Genomic DNA, 26986 nt, shown 5'->3' on the forward strand with positions numbered 1-26986 from the left:
ACATTTCTTTGCACACATTGAATTTTACATCTTAATGTGACTCCGGCTATGAATGAGCATCATGTATGGTTACACTAGCAGTGTTACATATGGAAGCTACAGCAAAGTCTTGACTGCCCTGGATGCCCCAGCCCATGCCCCAACCCTGGAATCTGAAAATGAAACTGGCATTAGATAGCAGAGAAATGGCTAGGGACTCAGAAGAAATTTCCAAATAGTCCCAAGAGGTGAACTTGCATCATGACCAGACTGAAATACAAAATTAACTATAGTCGAAGTCAGGAAAAAGAGGATAGTTCACCTTGAAAAGACAGAAGTAGAGCTCACGGAACAACTTTGAGGATGATTCCCACATTATTAGAGGCAAGGCCACGTGGCCATGACACTGGAACAGTATCCATAGAGGAAAGGGAAATGTTGCTGAAACTCTCTCAACTGAGGGGCTTCCTTAGGTCATCCACGTTCTTTTTTTTTTCAGAAAAGAAGTTTTATTTAAAGGATAGAAAAGAGATAGACTTTTGGGCAGGGTTGGGGTGGCATGTGAAGGGGATCCAGAGCTGGTATCCCCATCCACATTCTTTTGTTGGCAATATTAAGTAGGCACTCAGTAAATGCTACTGAAGAAGGAAGAACCAGGCTCCCACTGCAACCCTTTGATTGTAATCTGGTTTCCGGTAACTTCCTGTGGGGAGAGAAAGTGCTGACAGGAGAAGACTCTTCCTCTCTAAGTTAACGTTTGTTCTTACACATTAACAAATGAGTAAACTTGAGTGTGGTCCAAGGTCCAGATAGTAGAAGTCAATTTTACAGGGTTTCAAGTAATTTCTGGACCTGTTGCCATCTGCAACGTCACACAACTCAGAAGGAGTGACCAGTATACATAGGACTCTTACCTTTCAAAGTCTTTCAAAGCACAGCACTTACTCATAGCCAATTATGCATCTTCCAATCTTTCATTCAGCAAGTATTTACTTAACCTCTACAAAAGGCCAAGACTGAAATGTACAGGACTGTGAAATAGACAAACAGGGTTTGCAGCCTCCTAAAGACTGACATCTGCTTAGCCTGGTAAACAGAGAGCAGGCAGGTGATTTTAACATGATAAGAGAAAGGCGGAGGTAGAGGCATCCGGGAGATGCCAAAGAGGCCTTCTGAACTGAAGGATGAATAGGATTTAACTTTGTGGGTGGGAAATAGTCCAGATGGAGGGTATAGCAGAGGTAAATCCTTAGGACATAAAGCTGTTTAATTAACCTGGGATTTAAGAGAGGTAGTGCAGCTGGGCATGGTGATGCACACTTGTAATTCCAGCTCCTTGGGAGGCCAAGGCAGGACAATCACAGGTTTAAGGTTAGCCTCTTGCAATTTACCAAGAAGCTGTCTTGAATTTTTTAAAAAGAGGGGCTGAGTGCTTGCCTAGTATGCACCAAGTCCTGAGTTCAATTCCCAGTACCAAAAAAATAAAAATAAAAATAAAAAGAGCCGGGGATGTGCTCAAAAGCCTGGGTTAATCTCCAGTACCAAGGGGAGAAAAAAAAAAAAGAATCAGTGCAAAGACAAGGTAGATTGGAAGGGATGGAGGAAGCAGGGCAAATTTTGAGGGCTAAAAGATCTCTTTTTTTTTTTTGAAGAGAGAGAGAGAATTTTTTTTTAATATTTATTTATTTTTTTAAGTTTCCGGTGGACACAACTTCTTTGTATGTGGTGCTGAGGATCGAACCTGGGCCGCACGCGTGCCAGGCGAGCGCACTACCACTTGAGCCACATCCCCAGCCCCTAAAAGATCTTTATACATGATTTTTTTTTTTTTTCCTTACAGGGCTGGGGATTGAACCCAGCTCCTCCTGTATGTTAGGTAGATGAGCTAAGCTACATCCCCAGCCCTAAATCAAATATTTTTCATTTTATCAAGGGCAGTGGGGAACTACAGAGGGCTGTTAGCCAAGAGAGAAACCAGAAAGTTTTCTTTTTCTTCCCCTCTTTTGCTATTCATTTGACTCATAAGATGTCACTGAAGGTCATTTCATTCTCTTATGTGTTTCATTAAAAGACAGTTTCAACCTAAATATAATTCTCTTTTGTGACAACACTTCTTGTGTATCTCAAGGCCGAGCATGGATAAGGCCCTGGGTTTGGTGCCCAGCAGTTAAAAAAAAAAAAAAAAAAAGAATCATTTATTAAAGATCTTTCAGTTTTCAAAATGTGCTCTGCTCCATTCCTCCCTACCCACCTGATGCCTGCATTTTCTGTACTGCCTCTTTTAAACCTCAGCTTGACCAGTTTTCAGTAACTACTAAATTTTAGATCTTAGGCAAAATTTATTATCCTATATGATTTCTATGAAGGTTATATTTTTAAAATTTGGACCTCTAGGCCTGTCCAGAGATCTAAAGTCAGTGCTGCTGAGAAGGGATAATTTCCCTAACAGAATCATTTATACATTCAACTGCCTGACTTTCACCATTTGGAGCTTCTTCAGAGATGTAAATTGCTCACTTCAGAAAAGAGAACACCCACAAAAGCCTGGGCTGCACCTTCAGGCTGCAGGGAGGTACAGATCTACACAGAGAAACAAGGAAGCAACCTGCAGGAATTCCTGTTTTACTGTTTCAAGAAGTCAGGACTTATAGACCAGAGCAAATTAAGTCACCTTTGTACTTTCCAGGGATTGTTCTGTGTATTTTCTCCAGTCTATTTACCATTGGTGATAAACTGTGAAGCTTAGTTTAAAAAATACAAATAAAAGGCCTATGCAGGTCAGAGCAGTCAGATTGAGAGCCGGAGAAGAGGACACTCTGCCCAGCTATAGCTGAGAAAGCCAGGCTGGGCGGTGGGGGGTTGGGGGATTGGGGGGTTGAGGGGTTGGGGAGATAAGGAGGTAAGGAGTGTGAGGGCAGGTTGGGACTGAGTTGCGGGCAGAGGATTCCTGGGGTTAAGGAGTGGAAAGGCCTTCCAGTGGAAAGGTTCTTCCACAGCCAAAATCTCTTAAATGAACTGGGCAGGGTCTCTAAAAAGAGGAGGTAGAGAGGAAGCAAATACTGTGAAAAAGGACTGTGAAGAAGGAAAAAGCATAAAGTCTTCTTGACATCTACAGACAAGGAGATGCCATGAAGTTTTAGTGTCCTTAAAACTCAGGGAGGATGAGGGCTGGGGTTGTGGCTCAGTGGTGGAGTGCTTGCCTAGCATGTGTGAGGCCCTGAGTTCACTTCTCAGCACTGCATATAAATAAGTGAATAAAATAAGGGTTCATCAACAAATATATAAATATATATTATAATATATATATATATATATATATATATATATATATATAAATTTGAAAAAACTCATGGATTAAGGATGATGATGATGATAATGAGGATGACAGTACTCAATTATTGAGCAGAGGAACAGGGCTTCGATAATGAACACTTGCTACATGCCAGATACTATTTCTAATTCTTCTTACTCTTGCTCTTTCTCTCTCTCTCCCTCTCATTTAATCCTCATAACAATTCCATAAGGTTTGATGTATTATTTCCAGATAAAGAAAGGCTCAAGGAAGTAAAGTAACAAGATAAAATTCATAGGTGAGTTCTTTGGCTACTCAAAGATTCTACTTAGACTTGAACTTAAAATTTTTTTTTTAATATTTATTTATTTTTTAGTTTTTGGCGCACACAACATCTTTTGTTTGTATGTGGTGCTGAGGATCGAATCCGGGTCGCACGCATTCCAGGCGTGCGCGCTACCGCTTGAGCCACATCCCCAGCCCATAAATTTTTTAATAAATCTAGATATTGAGGCAATATTGTCTATTCTTTTTTTTTTTTTTTTTTTTGCAGGGAGGTACTGAGGATTGAACTCAGGGGCGCTTGACCACTGAGCTACATCCCCAGCCCTATTTTGTATTTTATTTAGAGGAAGGGTCTCACTAAGTTGCTTAGTGCCTCACTTTCACTGAAGCTGGCTTTGAACCAAGATCCTCCTGTCTCAGTCTCCCAAGCCTCTAGGAATACAGGCATGCACCACCGCATCCAGTCAATATTGTGTATTCTAATATACTATTATGATCTCTGGAGCTAGACTGGTTTCAGTCCCAAGCTCTGCCACTTGCTAGCAGTGTAACCTTAGACCAATGATCCTATAATGGGCATTACAATGTTAGGTAGGTCAGCAGCCATGAGCAGGTAGTAGGGGAAAGGACAGACAGTAAAGGGTAATAACTTACAGGGAGAAAATCAGAGAGTCCACAGGTCACAGGACTGAGGATAATAGAGAACTTCATCAAAGTAGGAAGAACAAAAAAAAAAAAAAAAAACTGTTACCAGGCAGTTCTAATACCAGCCCCAAGGGATAAGGAAACTAAACCATAATTCTCTCTGCTCCAGAGATATTCAGAGTCAAATTGGTAGGAAAGTAGGTTATATCCAAAGCCAGCTTGGAGGAAAGATGAAGAAAACTTCATTGTTTAAAAAGTTCCATCTCCAAAATCTCTGAGAGAAGAAAGATTTTAGAAGGGGAAAGGGATACATTAGGATAAAATTTCACAGGTTTCAAAAGGTTTTCACTTCCAGGAGTTCCACAGATTTTCCCTTCTTTCCAGTCCCAGAGCCTCCCTGAGCCTTCCTTATCATGTCAAAGGGGAAGGAGGCTTTTGGAGTCAGCATGTGCTGCTGCTTATTTCAGAGCAGGAGGGTTTCCAAGTTCAGTCTTTAAAAACAAGGACTTTGTAAGGCCTATGTGGACCTCCCTGGGCTGACCTGTTCAGTCTGAACATGTGTATTCCCCATCTTTCTAATAAACTGCTACTATGTACAACTCTCTTAAAATCCTTCCTGCAGGGTTGCCAGGATCAGTGATGCAGACCCCTAGTCCCAGGCTGCTTTGGTTCCACAGGCAGGTGTCACTCTCCATCAACAATGTCTCTCTGTAGGGTGGTTATTTTTAGCTAATATTGAGCTAGAATAGAAGAAATAAATAGAAGATAGGTAGAAAGGAAACAAAAGGAGAAGAAAAAGAAACTGTAGCTTTAAATCTAAAAGCCTCATGATCAGAGTAAAGTCACCATACATTCACTCATCTGTGAAAACTGCTTTGTTTTAGTGCGCTAACACGATGCATTTTCAGATTAGATAAAGCAAAGGGAGATGTATTTTAAGAAATATATAATATAGGCACATTCTAAACATTATCTAAATAAAAGAGACAATAGCAACCTGAAGATCCTAGAAGATCAGACCACGCTAAAAATCTTGGATCCATGACCAAAGAACTGAGTTCACCAGGCTGAGGTTGTTCCCACAGGTCTTCCCACGACCACCCAAGTTTCCTTTAAACGAAGAGCCATTGCTGGCTGTGTAATCCCAGCAACTCAGAATGTTGAAGCAGGAGGAGAAGGATCGCAAGTTCAAAGACAGCTTCAGCAACTTAGCCAGGCCCCAGGGCAACTTAGTGAGACCCTGTCTCAAATGGGCTAGGGATGTAGCTCAGTGGTTAAGTGCCCCTGGGTTCAGTCCCTGGCATCAAAAAAAAAAAAAAAAAAAGCGTAGACCTCACGTATCACTCACAAGATATCCCACACATTTTTCTCTGAGAATGTGTAGCTTCACCTTTCATTTTCAGATAAAGCTCTTCCTCTTTGCTAAAACCTGATGCATCCTTAGATTGTATTGTTAACAACATGTCAAGCACCTGGACGGTTGGAGTAGAGGTCTCCTCTGCTTCTAGAGAGACCTCCTTGAACCCCCTTATGATGACAATACAAAAAAAAAAAAAAGTCTTTAGAACAATGTACTGACCACAATCAACTTTGTCCACTACCAGAGATCCACCTTAGGTCACAAGGAACAAATCACCATGAAAATGACTATCCTAATTATCAGTGTGAGCTGAAGCTAAACCTTAACAGCAAGAGGGAAATAAAAAACATACATAAATAATCAAGTCCATAAGTGTAAATATGTTTAACGAGAGAAGAATGTAATAAAAGACGGGTATATCTGAGACACATGATTCTCCTGTCTCCAGATAAAACTACACATCCACAAACAGGTTAGGGTGAAGAAATTGATGAATCAAATTGATGAATGAGGATGTTAATCACGTTTTTTCTGTAAAGGATCATTAATGGTTAGTTCAACTATAATCCTATGGTTTAACAAACCCATTTTTTTAAAATGCTGAGTAGCTCTTAGGCCTGTCAAACATACATTTTATGAAACTAAAATGGCCTTGTGAACAGCATTTGCCTAGCATACTGGAAGCCCTGAGTTTGATCCCCAGCACACGCGCGCACACACACACACACACACACACACACCAAACAAACAACAAAAAAACCAAAACAAATCAAATATTTTTCAATTTTTGTGACATTTATTTTTAGTAACACTGGATTTAGGGAAAGCAGAATCAATTATTCAACTTTAAATATTAAACTTGAAATTTAAAAATGTAAAATATCCTAATTTAATGAACTAATTGATTTTTGTTAACTGCTGTTACTACCAGTACTGGCTGCTCTTCAGCCAATGTCTATATAAAATAAACATTTGTTTCATAGTAAATTCAAACACACATGTAAGAGTAGGCCCTCTGTTATCCAAGGGCTTGGACTATACTATGTGCTGAGATGACTGTCCCCTGGAGGACGGGTGTTGCCCAGAGGGAAGCATCCTCTCAACTGTAAACCACAAAACTAGGCACGCGGAGGCTGTCTTGGGAAGTCTGTCAAGACTCCTCTCGTGGCCTGGTCTTGAGGAATCTAGGTGACTACCTTTTTCCCCTCTAGACTTGGCCATGAGAAGGGAATTACATGTTTTGCTTTACTCCAGCCTCCAGCACCAGGGCTGACAAAAGAGTTCTGCATATTGGAAGTAAGAAGGGACCAGTCCACATGAATAGTCCATTAGTCAGGAAGAAGGATCTCCAATGAGCCACAGTTGAGGATAAATAAACCCTTGTAATCAGATTATCTAGACTGACGTCACTCTCAGCCTCTGCGCTTCCTGCCCTATGGAATATATTCCCTAGCAGCTAGAATTCAGGGCAGTTGTAGACTTGATTCAGGCCACAGCGGTACAGGGAAACAGTGCCTCCTGGAGGCCAACATGCTGGTAGTGGCTGTCATTTGTGAAACTTGAGGAAAGGGTACATACATCTTGAGGAAGAGAGGGATGATATTATGTCCACTTCATCCTCTTCACTGGGATCTTCTCTATTAAGTTTAAAGTTTGGAGCTGGGGAATATAACTCAGTGACAAAGTGCTTGCATAGCATGTGCAAGGTCCTGGGTTCAAATGAAGAAAAGGAAGTCCATGTCTTTGTTTTTATTTTTAAAAGTGCAGGATTTTTCTGTTTGTTTTGTAAAGCTGGGGACTGAACCCAGGGGCGATAATAACACTGAACTACACTCCCAGCCCCCTCCCCTTTCAAAAATTTTTTAAAATTTTGAGACAGGGTCTCACTAAATTGCCAAGGCTGGCTTCAATTTTGTAATCCTCCTGCTTCAACCTCCTGAGTGGCTGGAATTACAGGCATGTACCATTATGCTCAGCTAAAAAATGTAGTGTTTTATATTCTAAAGGTTATTAACCTATTATGAGTCCCTTCAACTTCTTCATTTTACCCTGAACTCTAGCTTACATAAAAACAAATCAACTCTGATGACTTTGGCTTCAATTTTATGGGAGGATATAAGCTAATATTGGCTAGTTGGGCTTAAAGGAAAAAAATAAAGAAAAGCTTATCAAACATCTCACCATGTTCCAGGCACTATGCTATTACTGAACATTAACAATACCTTATATTAATGACAAAATGTGAGGTATGTTTGGATGGTTTCCTGTCTCCATGAGTTCAGGCAAGATCACAAATGTCAAACTAAAAACAACTGGAAAATGCTATGGCTACATGGTTCTTTGTAACCCATTGGTTAATTTTCCCACCTCACAAATCATGTACTTCCCAAGGTGAATCAGTTTAGCTAAGGAAGTAAGTTACTCTGACCAGATTTAAATGAGGACAGTTGTTGGAGCAGTCAAAGACGAGGGATGGAAAAGTGGAAAGGGCACAGGCTGAGCAGACAGAAAAATCTCAGGTCAAATCCTAATCACTGATTTTTGTCACCTTCAGTAGTTTCCTCCAGCAGGAAAAGGGATAAAAGAGTAGTGGAGCTAGGACAGTTAATGGAGACGACATATGTAAGGTGCTTAGTACCAGGGATCATTCGTGGTAATTATAGTTAAGAAATTATACCAACAAACACTCTGCTTCGGAGGTGAAACTGATCATTCCAAAGGTCTTCACCACAGATATATCAGATTTCTGTCTCTCTCCCCGCTTTCACTCTGAAATCCAAGATTTAAAAACGGCACAGGTGCTAATGAACCAGGATGGCCATCTGATCTAACCTGAACTTAATAAGATTCTCAAAGTTATACTGAATCAGCCACCAGAAGCTGAGCTGGGAGAGGGTGTTCAGTATGTATGGGGAGTACACAGTGGCAAGTCAAAGCAACCTGCAAGCTTAATGCAGATGGTAGCAGAGAAGCTCTGAGTTTGAAGAGAAAGCTAGTCTCAGGGAGTAGCAAGAGAACAGAAGAGATACACTGAAAAAAGCATAGGCAAGAGATTATGAAGATGACAAAGAGGCACACAAATCACACACTACCTGTATGTTGACTCTTCTGTTGTAATGGGACCAGGCTTTTATGAGTACTGACATAATATTGAAGATTCCCTTGTATCATTATAGCCAACTCTTCTTTGACCTGAAAAACTTACTTTCTGTTCCTTTAAACAAGATAGGCCTGAGACACTCACAGAACTTCTCCCTTATTTCAGGTGACACAATTTCATAATGACACGGATAGAGGCAGGACTTCATAGAGGTGAAGGGTGAACTAGGTGTGGATGCAAGTGAAAATGACTGAACAGGGCTGGGGTTGTAGCTCAGTGGTAGAGCGCTTGCCTAGCACATGTGAGCCACTGGGTTTGATACCCAGCACCACATAAAAATAAATAAAATAAAGGTTTAAAAAAATGACGGACCGTAGTGAATAAGATAGGATAGTTAATGGGTCCCAATTAAAGCTTCTTCTTTTTTTTTTTTTTTTAATGTAAAGGTCACTCCATGAGGTTCAACTGTAGAAACATTCCAAATATTTCACCCAAACCTTTTACTACTCTACCTGAAGCAGTAGTAAAAACAGAAGGGGTGGGGGGTGCGGTGTGGCCCCTAACAGAGGTTACAGGAAAATTCAAACTCAAGGGTTAAAATGTCACAACCAATTAGAAGATTATGGAATTGGTACTTTTCTGATACTTGGTTAGCATAGACTTTGACCCGTAGTGCTGGTGTTTTTCCAAGGCCTGGTTAGCATAAATATTGTTTGATACCCCTACCCAGTAGCTATATGAGCATCTAGACTAGTACATTTAAGTACCAACCAGCTATTGGGTCCTCTCTCACCCTCCAAGAGTTCTACCTCTTTTTTTTTTTAATGTATATATTTTTATTTTTTGTAGATGGACACAACACAATGCCTTTATTTTTATGTAGTGCTGAGGATCCAACCGGGTCCCGCCCGCGCTAGCAAGCATTCTACCGCTGAGCCACAATCCCAGCCCCCCTTTTCTTCTCACTTGAATAAATCCTACTCCTTTCACCTTTGGATCCCAATTCTGTCCGTGGATTTCATTCTTTGAATTTCTGAGACAAAAACCCAGAAAGAGATTGGTGGTGAGCTGCTGGGGTTTGCTGTGACACAGGAGAGCATAACCCTTCATTAAGAGCTGCAACATACCACTCAATAGTAGTAGAGAAGAATCTGGCTTTGCCAGCTGCAACCCTCAGAGTTGATACCAGCAGGCATCCCCTGCTGTGATCAGCTGCTGACACTAAAATGGTCTTTCTCAGCTACTGAGGCCTTATGAATTTCCTCTCCAACTCAGGTTTCATCAACATCTACATATTCAAAACCTTCTTTTTAGTTGTAGTTGGATACAATACCTTTGTTTTATTTATTTATTTTAATGTGGTGCTGAGGATCGAACCCAGCTTACTAAGCAAGCACTCTACTGCTGAGCCACAACCCCAGCCCCCACTTAGATCTTTTTTGAAAATGCGAATATTAGTGGAAAGAATATATCATCACTAGCTTAACAATCCTTTATATATTTGTATGAATTACTTCTGTCAAACTGCTATTTTAAAATGTGAAGGAAAGCCAGGTGCAATGATGCATATCTGAAGTGCCAGCTACAGATATAAGCCGAGATGGAAGTATTACAAACTCAGGGTCTGGGGTTGTGGCTCAATGGTGGAGTGCTTGCCTAGCATGTGTGACGCACTGGGTTCGATTCTCAGCATCACATAAAAGTACATAAAGGGCCACCAACAACTAATAAAATATTTAAAAAAAAAAAAAAGAAATATTACAAACTCAAAGCAAACTTTAGCAACTTAGTGAGAATCCATCCCCAAGTAAAAAGTATAAATAGGACTGGGGATGCAGATCAGTGGTCAAACATAGGCTCTGGGTTCAATCCCTAATATGGGGGAGGTGGGGAATACGAACAAGAGGCCCTATACTAAAAGAGGCAAGGCCTGGGGTTGTGGCTCAGTGGTGGAGCGCTTGCCTGGCATGCATGAGGCAGTGGGTTTGATTCTTGGCACCACATACAAATAAATAAAAATAAAGGTCCATCAACAATTTAAAAAAATATTTAAAAAAAAAAGAGGCAAGAACCTGCAACTTACAATTTAGTGAGGCTCTATTATTGATTCTCACTCATTTTTTTTTTTTTTTAATTTTGTAAAGGAGATGATACAATTTAGCAGCATATGCCAACATGAGGGGTTTGGGAAGGCCACAGAAACATCCCTGAATAAAGTTATAAGGCACCCTTTCAGAAAACAACTTCCAGAAGGAGAAAGTCTGGGAAGGCTTCTGGGTTTTCCCCCAGGGCAAACTCATAAGTGAAATTTATTCTCTGAATCTTACCATTTTTTCTTTTTATATACTTCTTGCCTTTCCTAAGTCACCTCTTTCCACAGGAATGTCATACTGCCTACTCTGAAATTCTCAAGTCTATTCTTTCTGAATAGCCCCTAGTGGTCCTCTCTTCAATTAAAATGTTTACTCTTGCAAAGAATGGCTCTCAGATAGCTCTCAAGATATATGACAGAAATAATTCATACAAATATATAAAGGACTGTTCTAGTGATGATATACTCTTTCCACTAATATTTGCATTTTCAAAAAAGATTTAAGCAAGGGCTGGGGTTATGGCTCAGCGGTGGAGTGCTCACTTAGCACGTGCGAGGGGCACTGGGTTAGATCCTCAGCACCACACAAAAATAAATAAATAAAACAAAGGTATTGTGTCCAACTACAACTAAAAACAAAGATGTAAGTGGACCCAAAAGACTAAGATCTAAATGGCTTAATTTGGTACATTTAAGCATCTGGTTGATTAGACAAGATTTTTTTGATCCAGGGGATTTAGCAGGACATCCAAAATCATGTTTTCTCCCTCTAGAATATAACTTCCATAAAAGCACTTTTGTCTGTTTTAATCATCTGTTTGATCCCCAGTGGCATGGTAGCTGCTCAATTGAATGATTCATCAATGAAGCAAGAGTCCAAGTCTGTCTAGCCTCAAAAAATAATGTTGTGCTGGGGATGTGGCTCAAACGGTAGTGCGCTTACCTGGCATGCGCAGGGTGCTGGGTTTGATCCTCAGCACCACATAAAAATAAAGATATTGTGTCCACCTAAAGCTAAAAAATAAATATTAAAAAAGTTGTTCCTACCATATCAAACTGTCTCTCTTATAATTAATTTCCTTACCTATTTTTATATTAGGAGGAATAGAACAAAAGATAACAAAGAAAGGGAAGAAAAGTAAGAAGGAATAAAGAGATGGTACCAAAGTGTATAGGATGAAATTTGGGCTCAGGCATCAGCTGCAATATGGGGCTTCTTGGAACTCTCCATCTAAGCAAACTAATAGTTTAGTTAGAGCTCAGATGGTGTTCCCTTCCACAAGTGTTTATATTTAATATGTTTTATAAGTATGTCGTTGTTTGTGATTTTGAAGAAAAAAAAAGTGGAAATTATGAGACAGAAGAAAAGTGGAAATTATGGGACAGAAAGAAAAAAACATCACCCTCCATCAGAATATACACACTCTTGTACCTACTCTAAATTCACATCTTACTACATTTCCTTCTAAGCTTTTTCCTGTGTATATTTTAAACTTAGCTGTGATCATTCAGTATATACAGTTCTGTATCCTGATTTATTTATTTTCTGGTGTCATTTTTTATTTCTGTCAGGTACTGATACTATTTCATTAAGTTAAGTATAAAATTCTCAGTTAAATGAAGTGAGATTTTGTTGCCAATTTGTGTTTAATTTTCATGTTATTTAATACTGACTCTGTGATAAGGAAATTTTAAAATTCCAATTCTTTTAGCTGGCAGAAGAGGAAAGATTTTTATAGTTCCTTCTCTCTGTTAAATATTTTAAAAACTGCAAAGAATCAATAAACACATGATTGTGTTTATTTATAAAGCTGAACAAATGCCATTATTCTCTATTTTCCTCTCCCAGGTCTCTGCCGATTATGATCACTGGGGGAATAAATGAATAACTATTGCCCAAAAAGAGAACAATTGTCTTGGACAATAATGGAGGTGGAAATTTTCCAAATACAAAGATATTTGAATCAAAGATGTTTTTATGCAACATACACATAATGCTGTCTTCTTTTAGTAAACAGCAACATCCCACAAACAGTTCTGTAGACTAATATAGAGGTAGTTTTAGTTGTATAGCTGGAGGGGTGCCAAAAGAATTGAGAGAGTATGGAATTTCTAAAATCAACAAAGAGGAACTATGAGAACTGGTGGGTGAAAATTTGAGAGAAGTAGGATTTTGTTTTTGTTTTTGCCATGCTGTGGATCAAACCCAGGGCCCTGTGCATGCTAGGCAAGCACTGCTACCACTATCCCCATCCCCAAACAGGGTCTTTATATAGTATTAAAGCATGTCTCCCCAAATGACACTCATCAATTACAATGGGGGAAAAACAGTATCTATGCAATGGAGAAGATTGACAGACAAAACTTTAAAACATCAAGTAATATTACTAGTAACGGGACAAATAGATCTCATGTACCTTTTGAAAGGATGTTCTGTGAGGACAGCAATTTTATGATATTCCTGCCAAAGATGAAGAACCTGAACAGAACTGCAGAGCAGGATCAAATAAAACCAAATCGAGGGGCATCCTACAGAATAAACTGACCTGCTATACTCTCAAGAATGTTCAAGATAATCAAAGACGGAGAAAGATAGGGAAATTATTCTAGATTAAAGGCAACCAAAGAGATGTGACACTAAAGGCAAATGTAATCCAGATCAGATCTTGCACTAGGGAAAGAAAAAAAAAAAAAATCCTCCCAAAAAGGTAATTAGTGAGAACACTGGCAAGAATTTTTAAAGGTCTGTAGATTAGATAATAACAATAAATCAGCGTTAATTTCCTGGTACTAAATGTTATTTCAGAAAATGCTTGTTTTTAGGAGTTATACACTGAAGTGTTTAGTGGAATATATATATTTGAAGAGAGATAAATGATAACGCAATCTGAATAAAAAATTAACATTTGAAGGATCTGGTTGAAGGGCATATGGGAATTCTTTATACGATCTTTGCAATCTCTGTTAATTTGTTCAAAACAAAGAGTTAAAAGGGTGAAAGAATAGGGAGAGTACCCTTGGTGACAATTGTCTTTCACCTTTATCCTTTTTCCTGCCCAAAACAGGTATGCACTGCTGAGTGGAGATGAAACAGCTTATAACCCAGAGAAGAACTAATATCAATGCTAGCTGTGCAAAAAGACTGGAATCAACTTAGATCCCAGATGGTAACCTAGAGCCTCTGTGTTAGTCCTGCACTGCTTACCTCCTAATTTATTTAAGAAATTCTTTAGTTTGGTTTTCTGTTGCAGTACATGGTAATCACAACTGAGTCAGTAATCTGCCCAAGGCCAGTCTAAAAGTGACAGGACTAGAATGAAAACATAGGTCTGTCTAGGTTTTAGAAACAAAATGCCTTTCTGGTCCATATCATGCTGAGGCCCAAGCTTCTCTCTATGTGAAAATAGGAGTAAGAATTTCTAGTGGTCCAAAATGACATATGTAAGGGCCTGGCACAGAGGACGAGAGACTCAAATGTTTGCTGAATTAATAATTCAAGAAACCAAGCACATCTGTTTTCAGTATTCTGGTACACTGAGCTATTTTAAGTACTGAAGAAGAAAAAAAAAAAAAACTATTTATGTGGGTGTAATACTCTAGTTGCAGTTATTAGTCAGCAATTCCATTCAATTTTTTGGTTCTCTCTTACCACTTTATCCCCTTCCTCCTTTCCTTCCTCTCTCCTGAAAGTCCTTCTACCCTCTCTTTATCATCAGCTCCTACAAATCTAATTCCAGCCACTACTGCCAAAAATAAATAAATAAGGGCTGGGGATGTGGCTCAAGCGGTAGCGTGCTCGCCTGGCATGCGTGCGGCCTGGGTTCGATCCTCAGCACCACATACAAACAAAGATGTTGTGTCCGCCAAAAACTAAAAAAAAATATTAAAAATTCTCTCTCTCTAAAAATAAATAAATAAATAAATAAATAAAAGAGGGAGGGACTGTAAAAGGATCCCTGAGTAAAGATTTCTGAACAAAGCAGCTTATCAGGCTGGGGAGGACAAGAGTTAGACCATAAGAAAGACCATCCTCCCCAAGTTGTCAGAAAAAAAAACAAAAAACAAAAAAACACTGCAGTAGGGAGCTCTGGCCAGAGATGAGCAGCTACCCAGAAGCTGCAGCTCTAAAATCCCCAGGAGGAAAAGCTAAAGCGGCTGCAATACACTTAATTCCAGCCAGATCGACCTGTCAAACATGCCCAGGTCTCTTCTGAAGTTGACAGGAAGCACTAATATGTGCTCAAACAAAATGTGTTAAATATGTTACTGTACTGATTGAAATGGTATGAATTCTGAACAAAAACAAAGATCTGATATGTATTCTACCATAAAAATATCAGTATAGTCATTTTGCTCTGACCCAGATTCTAGAACCAGATCTAGATAGTAGCACCCTCACAGGGGAACTGGCTGCTACAATGACCGTGGATTCCATGCTATTTAGGAATCACAATCATATACTTTGGAGAGGGAGTACTTTCAGGACTTGGGTATGGGTCACTTTGGGTCTCTTAAAGACTTTGTGGCCCTACCCTGGGCCTTGTGTGTGTGTGGAAATGAGTGATGGGGAGAGCAAGTCAAAGCTCTTCAAACTACCCACAACTAGTATGGTACTTAGGAGAACCTGGGAAAGGCAGCTTCAGGAGACAAATTCTGGCCAAGGGGAAGACATCTTTCCTTTGCCTCTCTGTGCTTATGAACCTCTCCTCTTCTTATCTTCTGAGTTGCTGGTGGACAAGGATGTCCATGCACAACTCCGTCTTCTTTCTTCAAACCACATGCCTAAGCCAGTTCTGGATAGTCCACTTAACATCTACAAGTTAATGAGCAGAGTCCACCTTGATTATCTGCGTGGTGTATTCACTAATCACAGGGCACTAGCACCTTGTAATCATCTTCATTAAAGAACTGGAATTGGGAGCTAGGGATGTAGTTCAATTTGATGACAGAGTGCTTGTTTTGCATGCTTGAGGCCCTGGATTTGATCCCCAGATCCACCAAAAAAAAAAAAAAAAGGGAAACTGGGGAGAATGAGAGGACCTTGAAGATGTGGGCGGGCTCTGAAAATTTCCGGTCCAGGTCAGCTACCATCTGCTGGCCCTGGAGGTCCACTCTACCTTGAAAGACTTCATTCTAGTTCTCAACAGATGGACAACCCTGCTAACCTCTCCCCCTACCCAACCCCACTTGGGCCACTGACTCAGGGCAATGAGACAGATCAGCTGCAACTTGCTCTGGCTTGCTGGTACAGATGGCAGTGACTCCATAATAAGTCATCTTAAGATTCCATGGAATCTTGGCTTTGTCAATAATGTGAACTTCAAAGGCTTTGCTCAGGCTATGGAATGGGGACAGTAAAAACTCCAATCCCATCTGGACTATTCAGGATCTGCCTGTTCAGCCAGCTGCATAGGAGGGGAGAAGACATGGGTGTGGGGAAGTGACAAGTTCTCCACAGGAAGCAAGAGTGCCAGGGCCTGGATCAACTCATCCCTTGATGGCTTTATATAAAGTCTTTTGGAACTGAAAAATGGGATTTCCTAATTTAGATGTTTCATAAGTAAGCAATTCTGTATATTATATTTTTTTAAAAATGGAAATACATCTTCATCACACTTTAAAAGAAAGTGTGGCCAGGCCCGGTGGTGCACACCTGTAATCCCAGCAGTTTGAGAGGCTGAGGCAGAAGGATCTTGAGTTCAAAGCCAGCCTCAGCAAAAGCAAGGAGCTAAACAACTCAGTGAAACCCTGTATCTAAATAAAATATAAAATAGGGCTGGGGATGTGACTCTGTGGTCAACTGCCCCTGAGTTTACTCCCTGGCACCGCCCCCCACCAAAAAAAAAGTGTGTGCTTGCTTGTCGATATAAATACAATGTAACCTAAAAATTACTTTTATTAAATAACAACATGAATTTCTGAACCTTTTGCAGAGCAACAGAACTGACATTACCAATGTGCCTAAACCAAAAGCAAAAGCAAAACCAAAACAAAAACAAAAAAGCTACTATTAGAAAAAAAATTTTTTTTTTTTTAATTGGCAAAGCAGTTAAGTCCCTTAGGGGATGGAGTAAGCATCCACTGTTTTTCCTATTCTGATAAAACTTTCTCCTGACATGGATGAATTCCAGCTTTCCTCTGAGGAATCGCCCTGTTCCCCAGTTTTTATGCCATATGCTTTCAGGTGAGCTGAAGACTCCCACTCCTTGATTAGAGAGCATATGACTCAAGGCGAATCAGAACATCTCAAATCCTGGACTAAAGAAACTGGTTCAACACATGGACACATGACCCAATCAGATTCAATGAGATCCATAGGGACTTTGATTGAGAATATTAGGAAAGAAGTTTGGTATCTTCCTGGATGAACTTGGACCCTGGAGATAGGATTGTGGGTCATGGCAACTACCTTAATCCCCTTTGGAACAAAGTCTATAAATAGTGATTTTGGACAAAATGTCTCCATGACTCAGATTAAACCATGTTTGAAGTAACAGACTTTTCAGAAATAGGAGCCAATATAGTTGAGTTGGATATTATTAAAGTAATATCGTTAAATGTTCAGTTGTTACAAAATTGATAATATACATGAAAGATGATTTATATTCATTCTAATCTTTATTGAGTAGTTATACTATGTTTCAAGTGCTAATTTTTATCTAATAATATCCTAAAAAAAACACATGAGGTAGGTAACAATTATGGTGTTTTGAAAAAAAGTGCAGCTGGGTTGTAATCCCAACATTCCAGAAGGCTAAGATAGGAGAATAGCAAGTTCAAGGCCAGCCTCCGTAACTAGTGAGGCCCTAAGCAACTCTGGGAGACACTGTCTCAAAATAAAAAAACAAAAGGACTGGGAATATAGCTCAATGGTAAAGTGCCCCTGGGTTAAATCCCTGGTACCAAAACAACAACAAAAACAAACAACAAAAAAGGTTGGAGAAGGAAGTGTGGACTCAGGAGTATATGCCACACCTCAACTATTCCCAGTCCTTGCCTTGGTGGTGTTCCAGGGTGCCTGAATGTTTTTAGCCAAATGAAACAGGAAGTATAAACAAATGAAACCGATTGAGTGAAGCAGGATAGGGGCCTAAAACCCTCTTTATTGTACCTTCCTCAACTAAGGAATTCCTGGGGCTTTAAAAAATATTTTGCAAAGTGCTGCATAGAACACATTAAGAAAGGATGATGAAGCCTCATTTTTACTGATATGAAACAATCTCCAGATATATTAAACAGGAAAAATGGGTATGAGGCATAGCTCAGTGACAGAATGCTTGCCTAGAATAGTCAAGGTCCTGGGTTTGATTTGCCAGCACCACAAAAGAACTGTACGTACAATGTGCTACATCTACTTGTGTTATAAAAAAAAAAAAAAAAAAAAAAAGAGGGGGATTATATACACATATTTTATATCTGGAAGGCTATACAGAATTATTTACATTGATTGCCTAGGCGGGTAAGGACCTGTCTTAAAAATAAAAAAAGAAGAAGAGGAAGAAGAAAACCATTGCATTAATATAGTATATCTAAAAGCAAAGTGTATTACCTGCAGGGACTGACATCTGATCTAAAAATTCAAGTTCTTTTCTCCACAGATGTTTATCTTTATGCATAATGAAAGTTAATTGTCAAGTTAGTCATTGAAGACCACCAAAATAGTCATAAACTAAAACTGGCATGTTAAGTAACACTTTCTGAGAACCCTGATTTGGACTCTGCAGAGAAGTCTGGTTGCCACTCTGTGCTTACTATCAGTAGAATTTCTCCTCCCATGTACACAAATCCCTAGTGGGAATTTCCTCATTTGGGGAATTCATTCAACCACTAGAGCTACCAATTGCTTATCATATGTCAGATACTGTGCAAAGCACTAGAGATAAAGTAATTTACAAAAGGACTAAAGTTATCCTCTGATGGGTTTAGAATTCTGGTGGGGGAGGAATATAAGCAATATATAAAATCATACGAACTACATTTCATTAATCCTACAACTTACATTTTGCTCCCATTTTATAAAACCTAAAATTGGAATGTATCTTTTGGTAGAACACACCTTACAACTGGCAGGGTTTGTTTGTTTTTGTTTCTTTCTCTCAGGTATACTTGACAGTATAGCAGATCCAATGAAATATGGGAATTTTTTTTTTTTTTTGGTACCAGGGTTAGAACTCAGGGGCACTAAATTACTGAGCCACACCCCCAGCCCTATTTTGTATTTTATTTAGAAACAGGTTCTCACTGAGTTGCTTAGCACCTTGCTTTTGCTAAGGCTGGCTTTGAACTCATGATCCTCCTGGAGCCTCAGCCTCCCCAACCACTGAAATTGCAGGCATGTGCCACCGCGCCTGCGCCTGGCTGGGAAAATATTGTATAGAGAAAATGTATCAGATAATAAGTGTTACAGAGAAAATAATAAGTGGAAGAGAGGGAGACAATATGAGAAGGCTGCAAGTTAGAACATTCAGGAAAGACCTATGTAACATTTGAGCAGCCCCTAGGGTGAAAGAGTCATACCTCCACGTGGATAGAGGAGTAAGCATCACAAACACAGGAAGAACAGTGTAAGGGCCAAAAGGGCAGAGGGGCCAGAATATGTAGGGTCTTCTAGGCTACCTTCTACTTAGCGTATGATTACTGTCTCAAATATAGACAGGTAGGATAATGTAATACACAGGAATACAGGCTTTGGAGCCAGACTGCCAATTTATGCCCAGCTCTGCCACTTTCTAGTGGTACAACATTGGTCAAGTCACTCTCTTGACCTGTTTCTCCACCTATAAAACAGGACTAACGACTCTATCCATCTCACAGGCTTGTTGTAAAGATTAAGTAAATTATTTTATGTAAAGTACTTTGAACAGAACCTATCACATGAAAAGTACTACATTTCTGACATTGTGATTTTTTGATTAGTCATGAATTTTCACAGCTGCTTCATCATTATCTGTTTATTTTGTTGTATGCTGTTTCGTTAGCTGACAGTAATGCAAAATTGTATCAACAATGTTTTTGGACACCAATTTTCTAGTAACTAGTCTTTTAAAACCTATATATGATGTATTTCAAACACCAATTATCATTTCTACTCATTTTCCTAAGTAAATATAGACAGCATTCCACCCCACTACCTCCTCCCAACTAAAAAGCAATCTTACACAATAATATTTCATTGTTTTTGCTGAGTTTTCCACTGGAGGTTATGAAAGGATGGGGAAAGTAGACCACTGAAAGAAGCAATGTTTAAAAATGGATTATCAAACCAATGGATTCTGTTAAATGATCTGTCGGTTTTGGTTTGGGAAAAGGAAAACCATTATTTTCTCAAAATTTTGGATTATGTATATTGTAATGATTCATGGCAATATATCTTGAACGCTTAGATTTATGAAAGTCAAGTATAATAGTGTATGTCAGACAGTCACAACTTTTTCATATCGTCCTTTATTTAACAAATGGTTCTTGAGTAATTACCATGTTAAGAATTATGTCAGATAATGAAACAAAACAAACAAAATAAGATGTGGTTTCCACTATAAAACCAGTGCAAGTGGATTAATATGTAACATTCTTCCTGTTAAGTAAGGAGTCCATTTCATGCTTGTCCATTAGTAGTGATGCTTCATTTCCCTTTCAGACCTTAATTGGGGGACAAATTAGACATTGTACCCTCTCTGCCTCTTCTTGAGGCCAGTAGAGAGCAGATCCACCAGTTCTTAAAACCCAGACTGAGTGCTGCCAGGGGATTTTGGGTGGCTCCAATTTCATCACCTCTGTACCTAATTGTTCGTTACTTCTGCCTGTAGTCCCTCCTGCTCAGGGGATGCTGTCACGTTAGGGTAAAAAAAATGGGTCAAATGAAGAAAAAGTCATAATAAGCTGTTACTACTATACTCACCAAAGTTTAAAACAAAATAGGATATTTTGACAAGGCTGGTACCTTAAAACAACTTTGCTAAATTGTCTAGGTATTGTGTTTTATTACCAAATAATAGGAGGAATAGATACTTCTGAGTGTCCCTCCATCTCAAGAGTTCATCCCTGATGATGGGGTCCAGTCAGGCTCAGGGATGGGTAAGGCTTAGAAACTGGGTGAGGTTCTTTGTACATATTACTTGATATTAAAAATACTGAGCATTTATTAGTTACTCTTTTTAGGGTGCGATAAAGTACCCTATGGAAAATGTCTGAAGCGAAATGTCAGATTCTAGTTTTAAACTGCAGGATAGCACACAGTATCTTGGGCAGTCTTTCTTTTTCTAATTTTTTAAGGCATTTAATCTTTATTTTATTTATTTGTTTTTATGTGGTGCTGAGGATTAGAACCCAGTGCCTCACACATGCTAGGCAAGCACTCTACCATTGAGCTACAACCCTAGCCCATCTTGGGCAGTCTTCCCCTACCATTCACAAAATTAAACGTTCACCATAACCTTTATGGTGTGTATTCTCTACAATTCCACTTCATAGATTACGAGAAAAAGAAAAAAAAAAGACCCTCTTTCTCAGCATAATATTCATATACTCTTTTGATGATTTATTCATTTGTCCATTAATGCCACCTTTTAGAAGACAGTGTTAAGCAACAGAGATATAAAAATGGATAACATGGTCTGGCCATTAACAGTTTGATTTAACAATTTTTTTATTGAGTACCCACCATGTATTAAGATGTGAGCATGTACATATGCATCCAGGTTTCAAGGAAGCTTTCAGGAGAGTTGAGGCTTAAAGAATTAACAGGCATTTGCCTAATTAAGAGGACAAAGGGGAAGAGCATACTGAGACAAGAGAAAAAAAGCCTAGGATACATGGGGGAGGCAGGAGATGGAAAAGTAGGCAGGAGTCAGATCCTAACAGGCCTGTATACCCAACTAAGGAGTGTAGATTTTATTACAGAAAATGAGAAACCACTGGAGGACTTTAAGAAGAGGACTGACACGGACAGATGTTTGGTAGACTGGAGAGTGCACTGGAGGAAAGCCAGGGCTGAATGCAGACAAACTAGTTAGGAGGCTATTGCTGTAATCTCAGCGAGAAATGACGAGAAGAATATAAACAGTCAGAGGCAGAGCGGACGAAGAGCAGAGGACCTATTTGAGAAATATTTTATAAATAGAAATCTTACACCTGACTAACTGATTGGACATGTGGGGGTGGAAAGCCAAAGTCTTTTCTCCCGGTTTCTTTCTTCTGGCTTAGGCAATTATTTAGACAGTAGTTCTACTGAATATGGCAGGGCAACGCAGTAGAAGCGAATTGCTTTTTTTTTCTTTAAGGGAGGCTGGGGAAAATGACGAGTTCAATACTAAATGTTGCATCTGAGACCTGTAGGGAATCCAAGTGAAGAAGTGCATGAGTCAGTTAGTTGACTGAGCTTTCTCGTCTCGAGAAATTTACGAGATCATTCCAGAAACGTGTACCTGGAAACCTCACAGAATAGGCATTTTTCCGATTTGGAAAGATGACATTTTTGCATGTTTAAAAAACACTGAAAAGGTTGCGCTAATGGTTCTTCGCTGCCAAACTGACACTAAAGAAAAACAAAATTATTTCTAATTTCTGATTTCTTTAAGCTAAATGCAGGTTGCGATGGGTTGCTTCCTTACAACACTTGAAAATTAGCGGTGTGCGGGGTGCTTAGATCTAGGAATTCCTTTTTAGCAGGTTTGAATAGCAAGAGCTGAGAAACGCGCCCTCCAGTGGCAGTGGAATGAGGGGTCTCTAGCACTCTTTCTACCACCAAACAAAGCCCTGTAAAGAAATGCAATTTATGGGACCTCACAAGGCCAAAAAGCTCGTGCTGCTAAACAGAAAAACCAAACGAATCCTCCCAGGGTGGGGACTCCCTTACCTGTCACGTTGGCCGAAGGAAAATTTCACTTTCGACTCAACAAAATAAGACCCAGATTTGATAGCTTGCAGTAAGTCCCGTTCGGCGACAACTGAACACACTGCGAGCCAAAACGCGTAGTCTAATCAGATTCTCTCCAGCCGGCAGGGCTGGATTTCGACCACGTGGGTGGCTGTGGCCAGCTAGAAGGATCCGCGAAAGGAGGGAGAGGAGGCGTGTCCCTGCAGCGGGAGGCGGGGCCTGACCGGTGGGCGGGGCTTGCCAGGCCGCTGCTACTGGGCTTCTTTCACCTCCTCTCCCCTTTTGCCTTCGCCCTTCGAGCCGCCACGTAACGCCACGTCCCCGCGCCTGCGCATCTCGGCCGGCGGCGGCGGCTGTTTCCGGGCTTAGGCAGCAGGAGCGGCCGCCGAGTGGGAGGTGGTGGTGTCCCCGGCCGAGAAGTGCAGAGTGTAGGCTACGGGTACAGGCCCTGCAGAAGGCAGGGGAAGTTGCCCTATTTTCTTTACCCAAGGGGCTGGTAAAGCCGGTGGCCGAGCGACAAGATGAATTTCCTCCGCGGGGTAATGGGGGGTCAGAGTGCCGGACCCCAACACACCGAAGCCGAGACGGTGAGAGGAGCCACGGGTCCGGGACTTGGGAAGGGTCAGAGCCACAAGGGGACGAAGCACTCAGGGGCTTGGAGGTGACCTGCCGCTCCCCACTGCGGGCCTGCGATCCACATACCACCTCCTCTTTGCCTTCCTTCCCCTCCCAAAATTCCGGAGTTAGTCTCACGCCCACAGCGCAGTCCCACCGCGACCGCTCTGCTAGACTGACAGCAGCCGCGTTCCTAGTCTAGCAGGCCTAGCAGCTCTGGCGTGGGGAGTGGTCTGCGGTGGGATAGATCCCCGGCTGAGATGGCACGACCTGTCCTCCACGCCCCTAGGGGCCGTGGGCTCCTCCCCATTTCCCTTTAGCCTTGTATCTCCACTGGCCATAGGAGCCTAAAGTCCTGTTTCCTCACTCGCAGTCTGAAATCTGGGCGTTGGAGAAGACTGGAAAGAGATTTAAAACCCAGCTGTTGGCGAGAGCTTGTGGCTAAGAATAAAATGATATTCATTGGGGCACAAAGCCACCTGCTCCTGTCCCATCAACTGGAAAGACGGTTGTTCATCCCGGTGCTATCTGTTCAGACCCCGCTTTTCAGGCTGACCCCAAAATGTCATTTGACAAATACTTGTTTTAATGTTTATAGAGATCTTTCCCTCCAAAACCACTTTGAGGAAAGAATTCATTCCTATTTTCACGATTTGCAACATCATTTTAAAAAAAGAGTGTTTGCCACCTAAAACAATTATTTAATAGCTACATGGATTTTTAGGCTTGGGATAAACTTGTTTTGAAGTTTGGTGTCTATTGGAAATGTATGTGTGTGACTTTTTAAAATTTATATTTGTTTTAATTTGGTAATAATTTAAAATCTACAGAAAAGCTACCAACTGTGACATTTTAAAGGTAAACTTTGGATAGAGTCATGAACACCTTTGTTACTGGGTTCCTGAAGGGTAATAATAGTAGCTTTCATTTGTCAGTCTCTTAATTTGCCTTAGATACTATGCTGATCTCTTTATATTCTACATTCTCCTTTAATTCCTAACAATTCTTGATGAGTGGTAATGGTATTCTCACTTCACAAATGAAGAAAATGAGGCTTAAAAAGAGAAGTGAAGTAAACTGACCAAGACTTCAGAGCTAGAATTCAACCAAGGTGTAGATTTCAAAGCCTAAATTTTATTGCTGATGCTCATGTTTCAGTTATTATGTGGGAAATTTATGTAATAAAGTTAACTGCACAAAAACTGAGGTAGACTTTTTTTGTTTTTGGAAGGGCAGTGCTGGGGATCAAAACCAAAACCTTAACATGCTAGACAAGGGTTGTACCACTGAGCTAGATTAGTTCCAGGTTAGAATTGTTTTTTTGGGGAGGGGGTTGTGTATGGGGCACACTGGGGACTGAACCCACAGTCTGATTTATAGGAGGCAAACTCTTTACCACTGAGCTACATCTCCAGACTCCATATTAGAACTGTTTAAGGCATAAGTAGAAGGCTGGTGACTCTGCTTCAGTTGAAATTCAGGACATATCTGTGTCTGACTTCCTCTGTCCCCCTCCACTCCTCTCCTCACAGTGTTTAGCTTCACTTGTTTATTCCCACATAAGGCAGTGAGCTACCTTATTAGAAGACCATGTTCTTTAAAGATTACCAAAGTCACAGCCCACTTCTTCAGCTGTTATTTGTTTATTTTGTATGGTGTTCATGTTTGAGACATCAGGTTTTGAAGTGTAGCCTATTAGAGCTTGCTTTGGAGTTAAATGCTGATTTGAATCCTGTCCTTCTACCCTTGATTGAATTGAACAGGAAAGGGGGGGCTAATACCTTCTCTCTTCAGGGTGTAATGAAGACTGAGTGAAATAAAAATTAGAACCTAACATATGGTAGATGCTTAACAAAGGATAGTGTTTACTACATGTGGGTTAGAGGAAGAATTTTCTTCTTTTTTTTAAATATAGTTAGCCTTGTCACTGTGAATTCTGTAGAAATGATGATGTAGAATTTGAGTATAGGATTTTAAAGCTGAAGAAATTTTTACAGATTATGCAGGTTAAGCCTCCTTGTATTATAGACCCAGATCACTAAACACCTTGCCAGTATTGCAGAGTTGGGACACTTTTATCTTGTCATTGAATAAAACAACGTATCTTTTACATTATGATTTCAAAATAATGTTTGAATGTCACTTGTGTGTATTGTATATATAAATTGACAGGAAAAAGAAGCTTTGCCTGAGTGTATACACTCAATATGGAATAGTAATTTGTCTTCTGAAGAAAATCAATTTACTCTTGAGTTACAGCATGAATAAAACTTATTTCACTTTCATTCCATCAGGAAATTCAATAATTCAGCTAGACACAATGGTGCACACCTGTAATCTTAGCTATTCAGGAGGCTGAGGCAGGAGCATTGAAAGTTCCAGGACAGCCTCAGCAATTTACCAAGACCTTGTTTCAAAATAGAAAATAAAAAGGACTGGGGATGTAGCTCAGTGTCAACCCCTGCTACTACAAAAGAAAAGTCATAGGTCACTAATTTAGAAGTATTATAGAGCATCAGTGGAGTATATAGTATAATATTAGATGTTTTAATTAATGGTTTAATGTGGACAGGATATTTTACTTACCAAGTTTGGAATCTCTAACTTCTATGTTGTCATTTAGTTTCCTCCTTTTTCTACAAAATTAAATCATATTCTTTTCATTGTGGTTTTCCATATTTCTTGCTTTTCTCATCTTTTTCCAATGGAAGGCCTCTTTTCTTTGAATTCTACCTATTTTTCAAATCGATCATCAGTGTCTTCCCTAACTTGCACCCCTAACTTCTTTCCCCTTTCAGCTGTTTTTGTATTTTAACTAGATTGTGCTTTGATTATGTCTTGTACTATTTATATAAAGATACATAAACATTTGTATATAAATATTTATATCTATATATATTATTCCTCTATTAAAGTGTCTTTTGATCAAAGGTGTTTTGGATTTGGGGGGTTAGGAGTTTTTTTTTTTTGTTTGGTTGTTTGTTTACTGGGGATTGAACCCAGGCGTGATTTACCACTGAGCATCCCCAGCCACCCCCGCCCTCCCTTTTTTTTTTTTGAGACAGAGTTTCAGTAAGTTGCTTAGGGCCTCACTAAATTGCTAAGGCTGGTCTCAGACTTGCTATACTTAATGTTTATAAAATTAATACTTTTTGAAAGAAATCAGATCTATAATCATAGCAACTTACAAATATTAGGTACTAAGACTACTTTTTCAGGATATTAGAAAATTTTCAGATTTACTGCTTTCACAGTTTCCTCTGGCTTTTTAAAAAATTTTTTTCTTTCTTTTTTTCTAGTGCTGAGGATTGAGCCCAAGGCTTTGAATATGCTAAGCATTCGCTCTACTACTGAGCTACAATTAGAGAATTATATTGTTGATTGTATATTACCAAGCTTTCATACTGTTAAGAATACTCAGAACCAAACAGTAAATATTTATATTTGGATCATAGGATTGTCAGTTAATTCTAATTCATTCACATTAAACTTTTTATATTTTAGAGTCAAATACTTTGTGATTTCTTTTTTAACTTGATGTACAGAAAGACAGTGATTTCTGATGATTGAAGCCTTCTTATCCTTGACATACTTTGCAGGGTACAAATCAACACTATTGTGAAATTCCTATGCAGAATTGTTTTTGGTTTTGGGGAGGGGATTAGTTGTAGATGGACACAATACCTTTATTTGTTTGTTTGTTTATTTATTTTTATGTGTTGCTAAGAATCAAACCCAGTGCC

The 26986-nt window shown here is 39.7% G+C and overlaps 2 protein-coding genes across 3 annotated transcripts in view; one reads left to right on the forward strand and one right to left on the reverse strand.

Moving 5' to 3' along the window:
* G3bp2 (G3BP stress granule assembly factor 2) overlaps positions 1-22743 on the reverse strand; it is an 80362-nt gene extending 57619 nt beyond the window's left edge. The window contains exon 1 of the mRNA XM_076864537.2: positions 22608-22743. The gene's annotated coding sequence lies outside the window, so the exon portion shown is untranslated. The remainder of the gene's footprint in view (positions 1-22607) is intronic.
* A 188-nt stretch (positions 22744-22931) lies between these two features.
* Positions 22932-26986, forward strand: part of Uso1 (USO1 vesicle transport factor) — a 72018-nt gene continuing 67963 nt past the window's right edge. Inside the window, exon 1 of one of the 2 annotated variants that reach the window (XM_076864417.2) lies at positions 22932-23215. In XM_076864417.2, coding sequence (XP_076720532.1) covers positions 23150-23215 — 66 coding nt within the window. In that variant the 5' untranslated portion in view covers positions 22932-23149. The remainder of the gene's footprint in view (positions 23216-26986) is intronic. The other variant, XM_076864418.2, reaches the window with a different exon arrangement.

Source organism: Callospermophilus lateralis, chromosome 8, assembly GCF_048772815.1.
Source record: "Callospermophilus lateralis isolate mCalLat2 chromosome 8, mCalLat2.hap1, whole genome shotgun sequence".
Classification (NCBI taxonomy): Eukaryota; Metazoa; Chordata; class Mammalia; order Rodentia; family Sciuridae; genus Callospermophilus; species Callospermophilus lateralis.